This window comes from Rissa tridactyla, chromosome 17 (genome assembly GCF_028500815.1).
Source record: "Rissa tridactyla isolate bRisTri1 chromosome 17, bRisTri1.patW.cur.20221130, whole genome shotgun sequence".
NCBI classification, from domain to species: Eukaryota; Metazoa; Chordata; class Aves; order Charadriiformes; family Laridae; genus Rissa; species Rissa tridactyla.
In genome coordinates this window covers 4291599-4311285 of record NC_071482.1, presented here as the reverse complement: position 1 = coordinate 4311285, position 19687 = coordinate 4291599, and the positions used below count along the sequence as shown (strand labels likewise).

General features: G+C 46.7%; 2 protein-coding genes and 3 non-coding genes across 5 annotated transcripts in view; all 5 read left to right on the top strand.

Annotated features, from left to right (window-relative positions):
- The window catches only part of CLMP (CXADR like membrane protein), a 44399-nt gene extending 39326 nt beyond the window's left edge, over window positions 1-5073 (top strand). The window contains exon 7 of the mRNA XM_054222875.1: window positions 1415-5073. Coding sequence (XP_054078850.1) covers window positions 1415-1709 — 295 coding nt within the window. The 3' untranslated portion in view covers window positions 1710-5073. The remainder of the gene's footprint in view (window positions 1-1414) is intronic.
- A 3659-nt stretch (window positions 5074-8732) lies between these two features.
- Window positions 8733-17503, top strand: HSPA8 (heat shock protein family A (Hsp70) member 8). Its single transcript, XM_054222874.1, has 9 exons — window positions 8733-8889; window positions 9679-9888; window positions 10391-10596; window positions 10693-10845; window positions 10945-11500; window positions 11822-12024; window positions 12355-12553; window positions 12871-13103; window positions 13523-17503. Exons 2-9 carry the CDS (start codon window positions 9684-9686, stop codon window positions 13706-13708), a joined length of 1941 nt encoding a protein of 646 aa, XP_054078849.1. The 5' UTR covers window positions 8733-8889; window positions 9679-9683; the 3' UTR covers window positions 13709-17503.
- Window positions 11661-11751, top strand: LOC128918759 (small nucleolar RNA SNORD14). Its single transcript, XR_008469702.1, has one exon. It is a non-coding gene; the product is annotated as a small nucleolar RNA SNORD14 (small nucleolar RNA).
- Window positions 12173-12269, top strand: LOC128918758 (small nucleolar RNA SNORD14). The gene has a single exon (XR_008469701.1). It is a non-coding gene; the product is annotated as a small nucleolar RNA SNORD14 (small nucleolar RNA).
- LOC128918756 (small nucleolar RNA SNORD14) lies at window positions 13173-13269 on the top strand. Its single transcript, XR_008469699.1, has one exon. It is a non-coding gene; the product is annotated as a small nucleolar RNA SNORD14 (small nucleolar RNA).
- Window positions 17504-19687: the final 2184 nt, after the last annotated feature.

Genomic DNA, 19687 nt, shown 5'->3' with positions numbered 1-19687 from the left:
CGCCTTTTGTTTAATCCTCCACCTCTTACCCTCCCTTCTTTCAGTTTCACACATCTTTTCACTACAGTTTTAAGTAACCTAGGTATAAGTGTCTTAAAAAGTTGTTCTAAAAAGCTTTTAAAGTCTCCCTGAAAGAACACTGACAAGTTTATTGAGTCTGAGAATCATCTTTGTGAACACTTTCCATAAAATTAGATAGATCAAAGTGCCTTTTTTCCCCCCAGACAAATTAGCATACAACTCAGGTATGCTCTGAGGCTGGCAATTTCAGCATTTTTAAAGCAAAGCATAATCCTCTCCAGTACTAAATTCAACCCACTTGTCCACTGTGGTTCTGAGAGGTTTGGGGTTTGGGTTTTTTTGGGTTTTTTTTTGTTTGTTTTTCAATTGCAATTTCTGTTGGGAATGCTACGAGGCAGAGAGGTTCCCACAGTCTTTCTTGAGTCTTTTAAACAACTGCGCTTCTGGATTTAGCTCAGGGTGAGAAATCCCCTGAGCTGCTGTGTGCAGAGTTGAGAAGCCTCGCCCTGAGCGGGTGTACGGAGAATGCTGACGCATGTTCTTTGAACTCATCTGTTACATGCGTGTGAGGTCTGCCACTTGACTCCCCTAAGCAGAGATTGGTCTCTAGCCAATCAAGCCTAAACTTCTCAGGAAGGAAAGCACTGGAAAAACCTATTTCCAGGAATGAGTTTTAGCTGCTCCTGCCCTTGAAGAAACCCCTTGCCTTGTTCCATCCTTTTAGTTCTATTTGTAAAAGACTGCCTGCCCTCATATGACATCTCTGTACCCTTAGGCATCTCTGTAATCCATTCAGCAGCTGATTACTGTGCCTAGTGGTCAGGTTGCCAGCATGAAGGTAGCCTCTGCTGATTTCTTCCTTCCCTTTACTTTCAAATCTTGCACACCTCTTTATTTTTAGTCTGAGCTTCAGCCTCCTGTATCACTTTTTCACACAAGACTGTTACCTCTTCTCTTTCTGTGGGTCCAGTTCTTGCACTTTCACTACCCACGTTTGTTTTTTTAACTGGAAGAACTGGTCTCAGCTAGTCCCGTTCAGGTGATTTATCATTATGACTAAGGATTATAGAGCAGACAGTTCTATCTGAACTGTTTGTACTGACACTTGGCATTCGTTCCACAGACCTCAAAGAGGCAGTCGTGTGCAGCATGTATTCTAAATCCAATCCATTTGAGCAATAGCTCCGCAGAGCAATAAGGAGTTCAGTCCACAAAGTTACTTCGCACTGAATTCAGAAAACTCTGTACCTTGCTCAAGCTGCTGGGCAGATCTGCCCTGGTGATTTGCAGCTTCAATAAGCAACTGCTTATTGCAGCAGCAATTCAGTCTGGTAAAACATATAAGCGTTTCTCTTCTTGTGGTGTTTGAGCCCTGTCATCTGTTTGATTGCAGAGAAGATGCAGAGGCACCCAAGGCGCATCTTGTCAAGCCCAGTTCCTCTTCCTCTGGTTCCAGGAGCTCGCGTTCGGGTTCCTCCTCAACCAGGTCGACAGCCAACAGTGCCTCTCGCAGCCAACGGACTTTGTCAACGGAAGCTACTCCCCACCTAACTGCTCCCCAGTACAGCCAGAGGGAGATGGAGGGAAAAGAAATTGAGCCAAAGAAAGTTGACTACAATAATCTGATGAAAATGGGAGCGACGCTGGTCATGGTGCCTGCCCAAAGCCGAGCGTTCCAGACCGTGTGACTGCTCACCAGCCGTCTGGAGACTTCTGCTGTCCAGGAACACTTCACATACCACCAGTCACATAGGAATTGTTAGATTAGTTATATTACTGGTCAGCTTAATTTTAATCACTTGTGATTTTTCACACCACAAGAAGCCCTCCCACTCAACTCTTTCTTACATCTTCCAGCACTGAGGTTCTGATACAGAATTATATTTTTTTTAAGAAAGATACATTTGAGGGAAAAGGGAGCCTTCTTTTTAAATTATCTTTTTTTGGAAATGGAACACTGAGCATTTTAAAATGGCAACAACTGAGTGCTGTACAAATGAAATGAAGCCAAACCTCAGGATTTTTTAAAAGGGATCAACAGAGACATAAAGACACGTAATATTCCAGAGAGGTTTTGTAGGGAGGGAGAAGTCTCTTGTACTGGTTTCGGAGAACTTTCTCAAAGATGCATTGTCTTATCTGAAAATTTTGAGGCAGACTCTCTGCTGAGGGTAGTCTGGTGTTCAACCTCAAAGGGAACTGACAGACACTTTTTCTGCATTCAGTCTTCTAGTGAAATACTTTTGCAGGCTGTAACTAAAGTGGAAATGGAGAGGGTCTCTCAAAAAGGCCAAGAGATGCAGTATTAAGGCATGTGTCTGAACTAATCTCTCTACTAAAGAGAAAGGACCCTCCATGGCACGGAAACAGAGGTGCTTTAATTGCCGGAATAAACGTAATGATACACCCAGAGTGATACAGCCAGGAGCCTCACTCTGCTTTTACGGTCAGCACTGCAAAGCCACAGTAACTCCACTGGAGTGGTACCTGTGGCAAATGAGCCTTAGCCTGGTGAGAACTGGGCACTGAATCCAAAATGAAGGCAGTACCTCAAAAAGTGAGGGCCACTAATCTACCAAAAAGCCTGGACAAAGCATTTGGAAGATATCTTTGCTATCGCCAGGTTGTGAATTCACCAGTTTTGGGGTAAGCTATGCTGTAGAAACCTTATGGAGAGTTCTTCTCAAGACTGAACAAACAGCATTCTTGAGCTGACCTTCAGGCATCCAGGTAAGACTGAAGGATAGAGTGACAGAGCATGTAGTGAGGAAAATCCACCAGGGGCAGGTAAACAAGCACAATGCTGCTTCCATTAGGAAATATTTGTGTGTGGTGTCCCATTTCTACACCAAATGCTGTGCCATGTGGTATTGTTGAGGCTTAAACCTTAGCACAACCCTGAAAAAATTGCAGGAATCATAGAAAATATTTTCTGTGATTAAATTAGCCAGAATAAACATTTCCAAGGAATAGAAAGTCTTAAATGTCAAGTTGAAGGCTAATAGGAAACGATGGGAGATAGGGACAGGTTTCCTCTGGAGGCAGATCTGTCATTTATATTTTCCTGTGAAGGACACTGACCACTGCTGCACAGAAGACACTGAGCTTGTAGGTTCTAGATTCCTGTATTCCTGGACTAATGATTTTCTATTTAAAAAACAAGGGGTTTTTCCATTTGAGGGAAGGAAGGTTTTCTCCCAATTTATGGAATGAGTCTACAGGAGATGGATCAGCACAGAAAACCCACAACTGTATTAATTCTTTCACTCCAGGGACTGTCATTAACCTCCTTTTCTGACCGACACACAGAATTTTAGCTTCTTTGCTTGAGATCTTAGACGTTCTGACCAAAGCCAAGGCCTGCCTGGGCTACTTCCTTATGGGAAATAGTTTTCAAACTTGCCCTATACTATGTGAGAACTAATTTTCCTAGGAGCAGTCACCTATTTACATCACATGTATCAAAATTTCACTTGCTCTGTGTACCCCAGAGTCAACTTAGCTGCCCTTGGCAGGACAAAGCACTGATCTGTTGTGCAGGGAAAGCAGTGTCGAGTCACAGATTTAAACAGAGGAAACATTGGCTATTGGGTGTTTGATAAGCTTCTGCTTTCGTGACAGCTACTGGTGTTGGATACTGTGTCATTTTACCTAGACGGTTTCCCTGGCTACTCCAGAGGCACATTCCTGGATCAGCTGTGTTTTGGTGGATTTGGTAGGGGCTGCCACTGCTCGGAAGCAGCAGCTCTAAGTGTCTGTGATTGCTCCGCAGTTGCTCTTTTCCTGGACCCTGAAGGCTTTACGCACTCCAGAGCTGGGAAGGTCCCAAAGACCATGAGCAGGACCGGTAGAGTAGTTTGTGGCTTCTTCTGTGGTTGCTTATTGTGCTTAATGTTACCTGTGTTGCATCTGAGCATACTTATTCTATGCATATAAAAACAGGAATGCTTTTCTCAGTAAAGAATACATGCCTGAGCAGCCAGAAGCTTGTTACCACAAAATAAGGGTAACAGTTCAAACAGTTGAGCTGGCTACAGTCTGAGTACCAAATGCTGTAGGTTAGCTTTGAGTTACAGGCCAGACTTTCAATTAGCAAAGAGGAAGATGCTCTCTCTACAGCCTAGAAGCCACTTACTGCTGGCTAGGAGAATTTGCCCAGCCAGCTCCTGGCAGTCTCTTTCCTGGAGGCCTTCGGGAAGAGGCTGCAGGACGGATCAGCTGGGGCAGCCCCTCTCCTGGTCTCCAACTCTCCTGGAGCAGAGAAGTCACTCCTTGTCACATGAGCTATCTGTCTGATTGCATGGGATGAAAGGTTTATGGACCCTGGGGAAGAGAAGTCAGTCGGAAGCAATTGCTGAAGCCCGGTGTGTGTAATCATTCCTGTTCTAGCCCTCTCGGAAAGCAGGCAATATGCATGCCCGCTGTCCGGACACGTGCAGACTGCCCTGTATACAAACCATGTCAGAAAAAGCATTGTGGCCCTCGCCTGCCATGGAACAAAGATGCAATGATGTGTGGCCCTGGTTAGAAAATGTGGGCACCACGCTGATTTAAAATCACAAAGTCTGACACACTGCGGTGCTTTTCAGACCACACATCAGTGATCTCACAGGTGAACACAAAGTCAATTTTGCACTTCAGTTGCTAGCATGAAGCCCAAACGGAGATGTTCATTACTCAAAGGAAATACAAGAGATCATTTCAAAGGTGTTTTATTTTCAAAGGGACATTTTCTGAGCTCCAGATGATACTATCAGGAGTTGTACAAGGGAAGCAAATGAACCATAAGCCAAACTCTATTTTGTAAAATAGTGTACTTAAAGCATTTACTGTCATATACCAGTTATTACTAGTGTGATTAAATGCATACGATGTTATGTAGCTTTCTTATGTTTCTCAGCAGCTAAACTAAGCTTACATCTCTTCTACCTGCTATAATTGGTGTACTTGTACTGTGTCTGAACAACTCAGAGGAAAGCAAATATTTATTATTGATTCCTTTGAATCAATGATTTCTTAATTTTTTTTTGTTGGTTGTTTTATAAATAAATGTGCTGCAGCTGAAGCGCTACAGCTCAACTAAACTTGCACTAATGCTCCATCTTCTGTGGTATGATGTGTTACATGGTTGTCAAGCTAAATCCAAGGGAAAAAAGTCAAAAATACATTTTAAGCTAACAAGGGCTATGTGCATATTTGGGGAAACTGTTTGGGGTTTTTTTTCAGTATAAATTATGTGACATGGTATGAAATATACGAAACCTTGGCTGTGTTGAAGTAAATGGTGCTTAGACTCCCATGCAGCAATTTCACCTGAGATATTTTGGCTGAGGATGTAGATGCTTCAACCTAATATGATAAATAGTGCCAGCACAGACACAGCACAGATACAAACCTCTGGTGACACTGCCCTCCCTCTCCTGCATCCACGACCTGGCTTCTGAACCACCTGCTGTGTTTCAGTTCATCTTCTGAACTACTGGGCGTGAGACGACGATGAAACCTTGAACAACTAAGAGCCATGTTCAGACAGTTTAGATCCTCTCTGCAGATGAACATTTCAAACTAGCTAACAGGAATCTCCAGTCAGGGAGATGTAGGTGCAATTTAGGGTAACTAAACATTAACTGTGGTTGATTTATCCTGCAGTGCTTCAGCCTTCTTTCCCCGAGGGTGTTTTGCAGGGAGGTCTCCCAACATCAGCAATCTTCTTTACTGAAATCTGGGAGTAAAAATTGCAAGATAATTACACAGTATTTAAAACAAAACACGATGACAACACAGTGGTCTCATAGGTGTGTCCTTCTGTCTATCCCTGATTCATGAGGAAATGCCATTACTGGCTCCCTCCTGAGTTTATGACATCCAAAATCATGATTAGGTGATACACATTTTGAGAGGGGTTGTGCAATTGCATACTTTTGTACAGTATCAGGAATCTTGGGTTATTTTTAACCTGGATCAGTTTGTACCGACACACTGAAGGGGGAGAACATGGTGGGAAAGGAAAGGGATGGCCTTGGAAATGCATGATTTTCAAACTTCAACCAGGGCGTGCAGCTGCGAGTGTCGTATAAATAACAAATGCTGCTGTTGTGAATAGGGAGTGCTTCTTTGATAATCTCCACTCTCTTCACAATTCTTTTTTAAATGCTTGAAGGAGCAGCAGTGCTTGATCTCTGATGTACTAAATTGGCTTCAAAAAGTAATGTTGGAATTCATCATTTGAAAAAACTCCGCACAGAATACTTGTCCAGCCTGCTGAGCCTTCATTTTTCTGATATACAGTAAATGAGCTAGTTTTGTCCAATATGTTAACAGCCTTCAATTTCTAATGAAATGAGTCATTTGCCAAACTGCCCTCCTCCCTGCACTGACTCACTGTTGCTTTAGGCTGCCTTCAGTCTGCTGTGCGAAGTACGGTTGCACATCTAAATGTCACTGGTTAATTTCAAGGTGCAGGCAGTGCTATTCTTAGCTCCTACTGAAATTCTGCCCATGATTTACAAAAAACAGAACCAAACAAAAAAAAAAAAAAAAGCAAAGGCAATCCCTTGCTAACGGCACGGCTCCTGTGAGAGTTGGTATGTGATGTGTTCCGTGCGAGTTAGCGCTGCATGCCCGAGAAGCATCTCCTGTGCAGCCTGGGAGTCGAGAGCTCCAGCAGCCTGTACTCTGGACAGGGTGGAGTGTGCTTTGCATGCCCTACCTGGTCAGATATGGGGTGATGGTCGGTACTGACCGCCCTTATCTTTAAAGGCAAAGGAGAGTGACAGCTTGCGCTCAACAATATGGAGCCCCTTTCCTTTTCCTGCTGCCCCTCCTGTCTCTATCCTTGTACACCCAAGTTCCAACTGCAAACTACACCTTCTGTCATCACTCAAAGGTCCCAGTTCAGGTTCCAGCCCTGTGCATGGCAGAGTGAGAACTGGAGCCACAAACTTGATTGGCACAAGTGCTGTCCCGTGGGTCAGCACATCCACAGCATCTGCCACAGGAGCCTGGTGGCAGGTGGCAGTGAGAATCTGCACAACAGTGGTCTGATAATGGGTTACCAGCTGTCAGCTCATCTGGGGTAACTGCTCCCTAGCAGAGCTCACTCAAAATTGCTTGAAAGAGAGAGACATTAACACCTTATCTGTCTGAGGGTGCAGGCATGCACACAGCAAGGTACCACAGAGGACAGCCATTTGATTGGAGTAAGGCTGAAAAGAGAGATTTGTTAGTGGCCCCCTCCCAATATTGGGCTTTTAAGCAGCTACCAGGAGTGGGTTTGTCGAAGGCCAAGCCTGTGGGCAGCAGTAAGAGATGCTTTTTCATGCAGTTCTTGCTCCCAGCTATAGAAGTTTTTTGCCCTTTTCCCACTACGTGGTGTCACAGGGGCTGGATAGGATACAGGTTTTGTGTAGCCATCCTCCTAGCAACTCCCTGTGACTTTTCCAGTCCGTGTTTTGTGCCATGTAAACATTTGATGCAGTTCACAGCACTCCTGCTAGAGCCTGACCTGACGTGATTTCTGACCTCTGATCAGCTTTCAGCCTAAGGCGCTGAGACCAGCTGAACATTTGCGGGCGTCCATCTGTCCGCTTGATCCCCAGGGACGCCGAACAGCCACCGTTTTCCACCGTTCAGAGCCTGCCATTTCCCTTCCAGTGAAGGAAGCCACGCTGAGAGCAGGCAGCGAGCAGCGCTGACGCGTGGGTGTCACCTTGTCCCTTAGCTTGGTGCATTGGCACCGATTGTGGACGAGAAAAACTTAAGATGGATGAAAAAGCAGGACTGGAGATGCTGCGGAGGCCGGATTCTGCTCTGTGGAGAAGCCGATGTCACCCTGAAACACTGCAGACAACATGGTTTCCTCTGCTTGGACAAGAATGAGGTGTGGGGAGACATCAGAGAACACTGCCTTTTGCCTTGTTAAATAGAGCACGAAGGATTAGAGCTGCTGGTATAATTATCGTACCGAGGGAGATTTACCCAAGCAAAAACGCTGTAGGAAGCCCTCAGGAAGCGTTAGGCAACGAGTTACGAGCATCAATATGTGAAATGCCGTCACTCCACTCAGGGCAGAGGGCGATCTCCCAGGGCTGTGCCCCAGGGCAGACCCCCTGCACCTCCAGCTTTCCCACCGGCAAGCCAAACACTCTGTTTCTGGATGGATTTGATCCCCCTGCCGTTAATTCTGCTGTCAATCGCGTTTAATCGGACATCGTTCCTCTGAGGCGGGCCCCGCATGGCGCCGCCATTTTGTGCCCCCTCGCCGCCATTTTGTGCCCCCCCGCCCAGCAGCTCCCTTCCCGCAGCCCCCCCCTATGCAAAACAACCCGTCAGCCCCGCGATCTGATTGGTCGTTCCCGCCCCGAGGCGCCTTCCCCCCTGGCGCGCGAAATATGCAAACGAGCCTCCGGTCGGCACGTTGCGATTGGCTGCCACTCGCTCTTTTTCTGTCCCCGCCCCCTCCTTCAGCCTACGCTCGCCGGTGTCGTCACCCGCATGCGGCCGCTGGAGGGCTCTCATTGGCTGCTGCGCCCGCGAAGCTCCGCCCCCTGTCCGTTGCGGCGCGGGAGGTGGTTGGGGCGGGGGAGCGGGGAAAGCGCATGAAGGTTCGAGAATACCGGCCGGCCGGCGGGCACGCCCCCTTCCTGGGTGCGTCACGGCGGGTGTGGGTTCCGGCAGACGGCCATTGGCGGGCAGGGCGGCGGCCCCCGCGAGCGGATTGGCTGGAGCGGAGAGAAGGGGCGGGTCCTTCTGGAAGGTTCTGAGGGGGTATATATAGGTGGCGGGGCGGGCGCCCAACAGTCTCATTGAGCAGTAGCTTCCGTCGGTTTGCTTCTCTTGTGCGCGTCCGGGCCTGTCTGCGCCGCTCAGGTAACGGGGCCTGACAGCCTGGGGGAGGGCGAGTAGGGGGGAGGGCGCGAGGGAGGGAGCCGCACTCCGGTGTGGGCTGTTGTAGTGGGGGGATCGGGCTGCAGTGTGGTTGGAGGCCGCTCTGTCTCTGCGGCGGTGGGTTTTCGCCTTTTGATGAGGTTGATCTGGCGTTTTTTTCTCCTAAATACCACGCAACGGTGGTTTTTCCGATTTCCTTATCCTCCTGAAACGCCTGGGGGGTAGGGGGAAGGGGAGGAGGGATAGAGGAGACTTAGCGTCCATGTTATCTCCCGCCGGGAGCGCCCGCGGCTGTCTGGGAGATGTGGGAGGTGGAGCGGCGTATGTGGGGCGGCCGAGCATGCTGGGGTTTGTAGTTTACAGAGACGGGAGGGTGGTGGGGTGCGAAGGAGGAAAGGATCGGGCTCGTGGGCCACCGCCGCGTGGTGGCCGGGGGCCCCGAGAGCTCGGGGGGGCTGTGGGTGGTGCGGGGCGGGTTGGGTGTCAGCGGGGCTGGGGCTGTGCCAGGCTCGGCGCATGCTATGGCCGGGACTCCGTTTCCCAGCACCCAAGATGTCTGCCGGCGGTCACATGACCCGGGCGGGGCATGCCGGGAAATGGAGTCCCGCGCCACGTGGTGGAGGGCCACGTGGTCAGACGCCACGTGACAGCGCTTTGAAAAACTTTTAACGTCTGCGGTAGAGCCGTTGCTGGTGTAACACGGGATAACGGAGCAATGGAACCCTTCAGTTTGAGTCCAGTTTTACATTTTAACGAATTTTTTGCCCTCAGACAAGATGTCGAAGGGACCAGCTGTCGGGATCGATCTTGGAACCACCTATTCCTGCGTTGGCGTGTTCCAGCATGGGAAGGTGGAAATCATCGCCAACGACCAGGGCAACCGCACCACGCCGAGCTACGTTGCCTTCACGGATACAGAGAGGTTGATCGGCGATGCTGCAAAGAACCAAGTTGCAATGAATCCAACCAATACAGTTTTTGGTAAGGCTGCAAGATTTGCATACTTAATGCACAGAAGGTTAGCACGGTGATAATATTTTACTGACTTAGAACAGAGTTAAGACTTTCTACTGGAAATGAAAACTCCTAACTTGATTTCAGTCTGAATAATACACCTACATTACTAATAATAAGGCTTCAATTATATAGTGGGAAAGTATGTGCCTTACAGTTAAAAACTTGCTGTGCTGCAGGTTGTTTTTAGTGGTTAGTGTTAAGCGGCCTTGACTAAGTCTCTGGGTCTAGTTCCCTGATGGCAGTGTGGTTTGTGGTACAGCAGCTGTGGTGGCTGTGAGGTGATAGTAACAACCTTGTGTGTGTGCAAGAGGTGAAACTTCACAGTGCCTGCAGCTGAGCCTTGAGAAAGGCAATAAGAATTTCAAGTTAAGTACAGTGTTCTAGGGTTTTCTGCATTGTTTCTAGGAAGATCATCATATTCTCTTGTGAATGAATATACTTAACATAAGTAACTTGTTTTTTCTAGATGCAAAACGGTTGATTGGACGTAGATTTGATGATTCTGTTGTCCAGTCTGATATGAAGCACTGGCCTTTCACTGTGGTGAATGATGCTGGCAGACCAAAAGTCCAGGTGGAGTACAAAGGCGAGACAAAGAGCTTCTACCCAGAAGAAATTTCTTCCATGGTTTTAACCAAAATGAAGGAAATTGCAGAGGCCTATCTTGGGAAGGTGAGGTTTAGGACTTCAGTGGAATGTAACAAATAATTCTGTATGCATGGGTAGTTAAAATACCTAACTGACTTTTTTACTTGCCTTGTTTTGTAGACTGTTACTAATGCTGTGGTGACCGTACCAGCCTATTTCAATGACTCTCAGCGTCAGGCCACAAAAGATGCTGGAACCATTGCAGGGCTCAATGTCCTGAGAATTATCAATGAGCCGACTGCTGCTGCCATAGCCTATGGTCTGGACAAAAAGGTATGCTGCTGCCTGGCTATTGTCTCTGATGTCCAACTGCTAAACCTGCTAAACAAGCAGTAGAAAACTAATTGCATTATGAAAATTGATCTTTTCCAGGTTGGTGCTGAAAGGAATGTTCTTATCTTTGACCTTGGAGGTGGCACCTTTGATGTGTCAATTCTGACTATTGAAGATGGCATCTTTGAGGTGAAATCCACTGCAGGTGACACTCACTTGGGTGGAGAAGACTTCGACAACCGCATGGTCAACCACTTCATCGCTGAATTCAAGCGGAAGCACAAGAAAGACATCAGCGAGAACAAGAGAGCAGTTCGTCGCCTCCGCACTGCATGCGAGCGTGCAAAGCGTACTCTGTCGTCTAGCACGCAGGCCAGTATAGAAATTGATTCTCTCTATGAGGGTATTGACTTCTACACATCCATTACCAGAGCTCGATTTGAAGAGCTGAATGCTGACCTGTTCCGTGGCACCCTGGATCCTGTGGAAAAGGCCCTGCGGGATGCCAAACTTGACAAATCGCAGATCCATGACATCGTGCTGGTTGGTGGGTCGACTCGTATCCCAAAGATTCAGAAACTGCTGCAGGATTTCTTCAATGGCAAAGAGCTGAACAAGAGTATCAATCCTGATGAGGCTGTGGCTTATGGTGCAGGTAATGACAAATTCATGTCTTATGTGTGCTAAAACTGGGTGGTGGTCTTGGCAAACTCGTACTCTCTGAACTGAAGTCTCAGTGCAGTACTAGTGTAGGCCCTAGGTATTCCACCTGAGTGAATAAAGCTTTTCAAAGCAGTAAAAAACACAACTCTGACTTGCAGTGATGAATCAGATTCCAAAGCCATTCGTAGTTTCCACCAGAAGTCTACTAATGATGGCCAAATACTTCCTTGGATGTCTGAGCGAGCCATAGGGTTAACTGTAGGGTGCAGTCTGTATCTGTTGCAGAGCTCTTAATATTTTTTGTGTCTTCCAGCTGTTCAGGCCGCTATCCTCTCTGGAGACAAGTCTGAGAATGTCCAGGATCTGTTGCTGTTGGATGTGACTCCTCTGTCTCTTGGTATTGAGACTGCTGGAGGTGTCATGACAGTCCTGATCAAACGGAATACCACCATCCCCACCAAGCAGACTCAGACATTCACTACGTATTCGGACAACCAGCCTGGTGTGCTGATCCAGGTAGGCAAGCAACACTAGGCTGAACCGATAAAAGTGCTCACGCAGTCATAAGGCCCTATCAACACTTCAGCAGTTGATACTTGAAGAAAATCTTAAACCAGAGGTCTTGTGTCCTTGCCATTAGCAAGGAATGCTCGTACATACCTGGTTGCTGTGATGAAAATGATTCCAAAGCCATTCGTAGTTTCCACCAGAAGTCGAAAGACTTGTGTTGGTCCAAGTACCTTCCTTGGATGTCTGAGCGACCATGTCACTTTAGGATAATACCCCGTTATGATTTAGTAATGTATGGTTGAATTTAGGACTTAATTTGCTGGTTCTTCCTCCTAGGTATACGAAGGAGAACGTGCTATGACTAAGGACAACAACTTGCTGGGCAAGTTTGAGCTGACTGGTATCCCCCCTGCTCCCAGAGGTGTACCTCAGATTGAAGTAACCTTTGATATTGATGCCAATGGCATCCTGAATGTGTCTGCTGTGGATAAGAGCACTGGCAAGGAGAACAAGATCACGATAACAAATGACAAGGGTAAGGATCACATGTTTCTGAGGGTGCAACACTGGCTAGCTGATACAGTTAATCAGAACTTGGCTATAAGGTGTGTGCTTCTTGCTTGACAACGATGAGCCTTGGTTTTTTGGTGCGGTAATCCACAAATTTCAAAGGCAGCTCACAAAGTGGATTAAGATGAGGGCACCTGATAGTTTATGGGCCTCTCTCACTGCCTGCCTGCCCAGGCTAACTTCAGGTGCAGAGTTTGTAGTGCGTGGGAGGCTGTAGTCCGTCCTCCACTGAACATGACTGATCAGAAAACTGTTACCTAAAACACTTGCTGTGTTCTGCAGGCCGGCTGAGCAAGGAAGACATTGAGCGTATGGTTCAGGAAGCAGAGAAATACAAAGCAGAAGATGAGAAGCAGCGTGATAAGGTGTCTTCTAAGAACTCCCTTGAGTCTTACGCATTCAACATGAAAGCTACTGTTGAAGATGAGAAGCTCCAGGGCAAGATCTCTGATGAGGACAAGCAGAAAATCCTGGACAAATGCAATGAAATCATCAATTGGCTGGACAAGAATCAGGTATGTCATATTCCATGTTTGGTCAGTGTTTTACTACAAAGAAAGCTCAAGAGGACGGAGAACAACTGGTTGCTGTGATGAAAATGATTCCAAAGCCATTCGTAGTTTCCACCAGAAGTCGAAAGACTTGTGTTGGTCCAAGTACCTTCCTTGGATGTCTGAGCGACCACAGCTAGCAAGCGTATAGCTTTCAGTGCCTCCTAATTTGAGCTGGCTAGCTTGCAAGTATGATCTCTAATCTTAAATAAGGTCCTGTTGCTCCAGGAGCAATTTGAGGGAGTCGTAAATCGGTAGGCTTTTTTGATGGGAACTAGACTAAGAGCTCAAAGTTTGAGAAGACGGGCAAAAAATGCAGTAACTTACGGGCTATGTATCCTCTTAGTGAGAGCAGCAGGTACTGAGCTTTTGTCTTTTTTCAGACGGCCGAGAAGGAGGAGTTTGAGCACCAGCAGAAGGAGCTGGAGAAGGTGTGCAACCCCATAATCACCAAGCTGTACCAGAGTGCAGGAGGAATGCCTGGTGGGATGCCTGGTGGATTCCCTGGTGGTGGAGCTCCTCCGTCTGGTGGAGCTTCATCTGGACCAACCATCGAGGAGGTGGACTAAAGGCACCATGGAAATGCATTCCACTAGCAGTTAGTATTGGAGGACCCCCTGGTGGGGGTTAGATTGAAGGACCCAAACCTGTAGGCACATCTGGGTGTATTTTGCCAGATTAAAACTCCATAACTGAGCTGCTGTAAAAGTTAAAAAACAAAACATTTTTTTGGGCATTTTAAATACTTGAACATGTGCACAGGAGGGGAGATGAATACCATTGCACTTTACAGTACTGTAAACAAGTGGAAATGCAATTCCTGTCCTAATAAAAACTATTTAATGGGCATCACAATGTTTCTGTGTTCACTTCTTTGTGTACTGACAAGTATGATAAATAAAGTGAAAATAAAGGTGAATGGAGGTGATGGATACGAGCTGAGCATGATCTAAGCACAAAGCTTCAATAATTAGGCTCTGCGTTCAGCAGCTCAGAGGGAGGGTTGTAGTTAAATTGCTGCTTTTCCTGAAGCCTGAGTAAGGAACTGAAGCCTTGTCTTCTGGAGGTTAAGGCTGTGGGTGACACAGGAGCATTGCCTTCCCAGGTGGTATAGGCCATGCTTCACTTTCAGTCCCAAATTAGAGTAGCACAACTGAACGCTTAACCTGTAGGTACTGGTTAGTAATTTCCAGTCCAAAGCTGACCTTACTCGTGGCCACAAGGTCTCGGGAGAGCTGCAGTGAAACGGGGGTGGTTTTGGGGACAGGTGCCTCTTGGGCACTACAGAGCCACCACAGAAATGCCTTCCTAGTGTCCAGATACACACTGTAGTTGCGGGACATTAAATAATACTATATATATATAAAACAGCAAGCCTGCATTAAGGAAGTGTTAACTGAGGCTGAGAGGACTAGTAGCATTTGCAGAGAACTGGCAGAGCTTGTTAATAAGAGCATCTTTAAAATACGGTATAAAAATACAAAGTGGATAGTTGTCCTTTGGTCCTGGAAGGATTTGCCACTTTGAGGTTTCCCCTCATTCCTTGTGGGAAGGCAAGTTCAGGGGGGCTCTTCATTTAAATGAAGTTATTGCTGGGTGGGGAGGTGGCTTTGGGCAGCCTCTTCAGTGATAATAAGCAGTTACGTTGCTTATTAGATATAGTATTTTATTATATATTGGTATATTTATCAGTATATATATATGTTATGTACTCCCATGGCAGGGGGGTTGGAACTAGATGATTAAGGTCCCTTCCAACCCAAACCATTCTGTAATTCTATGTTACATACAGTACCAGCAATACTGCTGCCAGTGGCCTGGCACTGGAGTGGTAATTTTCATTAAGTCTTTAGACTATAAAAATCATCACGGTTAGTGCTTATTACATATAGAGGGAATGTTCAGGATAATCAGTAATTTAGGCCTTAGTGATTTTAGTAATTTTTTACCTGGGTACTTCATGATTTAAAACACTTCCCTGAGCAACTTCTTTCTTAACATTGGAAAAGAATTGAGGGATTTTTGTCTTTTTTTTCACAGCAGTGCTTAATCCAAGGGGAAAAGCGATGCTCCGGTAGCTCCACACTCCTGTTGCTGCCTCTGAAGCCTATGTTCCCCGGTTGGATGGACGGATTTAGAGGGCTGCCTCTAGCTTGGCTGCTGAAATGCTGAAATGGGAGCACCTGGGAGCCTTAAAACACTTCACTTATCAGCCCTGTTTGCGTACAGGTGATCTGGATCCTTTTCTGGGTCAGGGGGATGGTAAGGGGGAGGCTGCCTGTGCTACATCCATCCCGCAGGACATTTAGGGGAAAATAAAAAGTGTCTTGAGGCATAATCCAGAGAAGGGAGCAGCATACGAGCTGCAGGTGCCGCACCGTTAATTGTCATGTTCATTGTCTCAGCTTCCTGCCTCTAGTACCAAGCAGTACTGCTCCTGGGGAAGCCTGGCGTAGTGGAGTGGCAATTTTCAGTCCATAAAAGTCACTGGAGCTGGAAGAGACTAGAAATGATCATCTAGTCCAACTGCCTGACCATGTTATCAACCATGGCATTAAGGGCATTGTCCAAATGCCTCTTAAACAGGCTTTTTAATGGCACAGGGCATCAACCACTGCTCCAGGACACCTGTTCTGGTATCTGACCACCTGCTCGGTAAAAAGTGCTTCCCAATGTCCAGTCTGAGCCTCTCCTGGCACAGCTTTGAACCATTCCCAGGCATTCCACTCACTGGATCCCAGGGAGAGGAACTCAGCACCTCCACATCCCTTCAACGAGGTCACCCCTCAGCCTCCTTTTCTCCAAACTAGACAAACCCAGAGCCCTCGGCCGCTCCTCACAGGCCATCCATGCCCTCCAGCCCCTTCACCAGCCTGGTTGCCCTCCTCTGGAAACGTTCAAGTTCCTTCACATCCTGTCTAAGCTGTGGGGCCCGGAACTGCACACAACACTTGGGGAGAGGCCACACCAACGCTGATTACAGGATAATTGCCACTTTTGACCAGCTGGTGATGCTGTGATGATCCCCAGGACGTGTGTCCCCTCTCAGCTGTTGGGGCACACTGTGCTGGCTCCTCTTGAGCCTGCTGCCAACCAGCACCCCCGGATCCCTTTCTGCAAGGCTTCTCTCCAGCCCCTCTCCCAATTTATGCCTGGTGTTACTCCATCCTAAGTGCAGAATCCGGCACTTGGACTTGTTAAATTTCATGCCATTAATGACTGCCCAGTGCTTCAATCTGTCTAGGTCCCGCTGCAAGGCCTCTTGTCCCTTGAGAGACTCCATGGCATCATCAGTACACCTACTAAGGATGCACTCGTGTCCTGAATATAGATAATTGATAGAAATATTGAACAGAACTGGCCCAAAAATGGAGCCCTGAGGAATGTGGCTGGTGACTGATCCTCAGATGTAGCCCCGTTCACTACAGCCCCCAGAGCCCCGCTGTTCGGCTGGTTCTTCACCCAGCCCACCATGTCTCACAGCAGGACGGCTTGTCCAGAAGGACAAAATGAGGGACAGCATCAAAAGCCTTTTTAAAAATCCAGAAAAAATACATCCACCGCTTTCCCTTCATCTGCTAGGTGGGCATTGGGGTTGAACCCCATCCAACAGCTCAGCCCCACGCAGGCGGACGCTCACCCCCCTGGGTAGAATGTGAGAAAACGCGTGGATTGCAATGAAAAGACAGTTTATGAGGTAAAACAAAAGCTGCACGTGTAAGCAAAGCAAAACAAGGAATTCATTGACTACTTCACATCAGCAGGCAGCTGTGCAGCCATCTCCAGGAAAGCAGGGCCTGTAATGGTGGCTGGCAAAGACAAGGACGAGAGGTAATGGTTTTAAACTGAAAATGGTGAGATTTAGATCACGTATTAGGAAGAAATTCTTTATTCTGAGGGTGGTGAGCCCCTGGCCCAGGTTGCCCAGAGAAGCTGTGGCTGCCCCATCCCTGGAGGGGTTCAAGGTCACGTTGGACGGGGCTTGGAGCAACCTGGTCCGGTGGGAGGTGTCCCTGCCCAGGGCAGGGGGGATGGCACCAGATGATTTTTAAGGCCCTTTCCAACCCAAACCATTCTATAATTCTGTGATTCTATGAAATGTCATCATTCTGCGCGTCCATGTCCGCCCCCCAGCTTCTCCCCCAGCTTTTGTTGCAGAGCACAGCGTTGTATGGCATGGAATATCCCTTTGGTGACTTGTGGCCAGCTGTCCCGGCTGGGTCCCCCCTGTCCCAGCTCCTGGCACCCGCCCATCCTGCCCACTGGTGGGGGGGGGGTGGTGTGAGAGCAGAAAAGGCATGAACTGCTCAGCAATAATTAACACATCCCTGCGCTGTCATCACTGTTTCCACACACACCCCCCCCCCAAAAAGAAAAAAAAACCACACAAGCCACTGTGGAGAAATTTAACCCTGTCCCAGCCGAAGCCGGCACAGTGAGAGACAGCGTGGGACAGAGACGTCCCTTTGCGACCCCACGACGTCTGTGCCTGCTCATTGCAGCGTCATTTGCATTGCCAGGAGCCTATTACAATTTCATGTTAATAACTGGGGAATACCTGAAACATTAATTACACTTACTCACAAAATAGTGTGTGTGGGGGTGTGGTTAAAAAAAGACGAAGAACAAAAAAGCACCATGCCATCGTGTTAGCATTGCATTGCAGCGTTTAAATGCATTTTTCACTTGGACAATGGCACCAGATGGCAGGAGAGCAGCAGAGACCACAGAATAACGAGGAGGGTGTTTGGGTTTGGTTTTTTTTTTTTGCTTTCCCCCACTCCGGTTTTGATTTAAATCCCCCCCAAAATGTTTATGGCCTTTAATTCCACCCGTAGCCAGGATGATACTATCATTTCACATTAATAACTGGGAAATAACTGAAACATTAATTAGACTTACTCACAAACTAGTGGGGTGGGGAGGGAGTGTGTTTAAAAAAAAATAAAAAATAAAAAAAAAAGAGCACCATGCTGTCGTGTTAACATTACATTGCAGCGGTTAAAAGTGTAAATGCTCTTTTTTCTCTTGGAGAGTGGCCAGCAGATGGCAGCAGAGACCACAGAATAACAAGGAGAGGGTTCCCCCCCCCCCCCCTTGCACCCCCCTCCCCGTTTTGATTTAGGTCCCCCCAAAAAATGTTTATGGCCTTTAACTCCACCCGTGGGCAGAAGACTATTATAATTTCCTATTAATAACTGGGGAATAACCGAAACATTAATTAGACTTACCCACAAATTGGGGGGGGTGGGAGGGAGAGTGTGTATTAAAAAAAAAGGAAAAAATTAAAAAAGGGAGAAAAAGAGCACCATGCTGTTGTGTTAACATTACACTGCAGCGTTTAAATGCATTTTTTCTTTTGGAGAGTGGCCAGCAGATGGCAGCAGAGACCACAAAATAACAAGGAGGGGGTTTAATGTGGGGTTTTATTATTTCTTTTTCTTTTTTCACACACACACCCCCGTTTTGATTTAGGTCCCCTAAAAAATTGTTTATGGCCTTTAATTCCCCCCATAGCCAGGAGGCTACTATAATTTCGCATTAATAACTGGGGAATAACCAAAACATTAATTAGACTTACTCACAAACTAGTGGGGTGGGGAGGGAGCGTGTTTAAAAAAAAAAAAAAAAAGTTAAAAAAAAAAAAAGAGCACCATGCTGTCGTGTTAACATTACATTGCAGCGGTTAAAAGTGTAAATGCCTTTTTCCCCCTCTTGGAGAATGGCCAGCAGATGGCAGCAGAGACCACAGAATAACAAGGAGGCCCCCTCCCTTGCACCCCCCTCTCCGTTTTGATTTAGGTCCCCCCAAAAAATGTTTATGGCCTTTAATTCCACCCGTGGGCAGAAGACTATTATAATTTCGTATTAATAACTGGGGAATAACCGAAACATTAATTAGACTTACTCACAAAATGGGGGGGTGGGGGGAGAATGTGTATTAAAAAAAAAAAAAGGAAAAAAATTAAAAAAGAGAGAAAAAGAGCACCATGCTGTTGTGTTAATATTACACTGCAGCGTTTAAATGCATTTTTTTCTTTTGGAGAATGGCCAGCAGATGGCAGCAGAGACCACAGAATAACAAGAAGGGGGTTTAATGTGTTGTTTTTTTTTTTTTTTTTTCCTTGCACCCCTCTCTCCGTTTTGATTTAGGTCCCCTAAAAGAATGTTTATAGCCTTTAATTCCACCCATAGCCAGGAGGCTACTATAATTTCATATTAACAACTGGGGAATAATCGAAACATCACTTACTAAATAGTGTGTGGGGGTATGTGTTTAAAAAAAAAATTTTAAAAAATTTAAAAATTTAAAATAAATAAAAAAATCATTAAAAGAGCACCATGCTGTCGTGTTAACATTATATTGCAGCGTTTAAAAGTTTAAATGCTTTTTGCCTCTTGGAGAATGGCCAGCAGATGGCAGCAGAGACCACAGAATAACGAGGAGGCCTCTCTTTTTGGCTTGCCCCCCCCGGTTTTGATTTAATTCCCTAAAAAAATGTTTATAGCCTTTAATTCCACCCGTAGCAGCATTTACCATTATAAGT

Coding starts and splice junctions, on each gene's coding strand:
- HSPA8 (XM_054222874.1), top strand. CDS start 9,684: ATGTCGAAGGGACCAGCTGTCGGGATCGATCTTGGAACCACCTATTCC. Junction 9,889..10,390: donor TCCAACCAATACAGTTTTTG/GTAAGGCTGCAA, acceptor TGTTTTTTCTAG/ATGCAAAACGGTTGATTGGA. Junction 13,104..13,522: donor ATTGGCTGGACAAGAATCAG/GTATGTCATATT, acceptor GTCTTTTTTCAG/ACGGCCGAGAAGGAGGAGTT.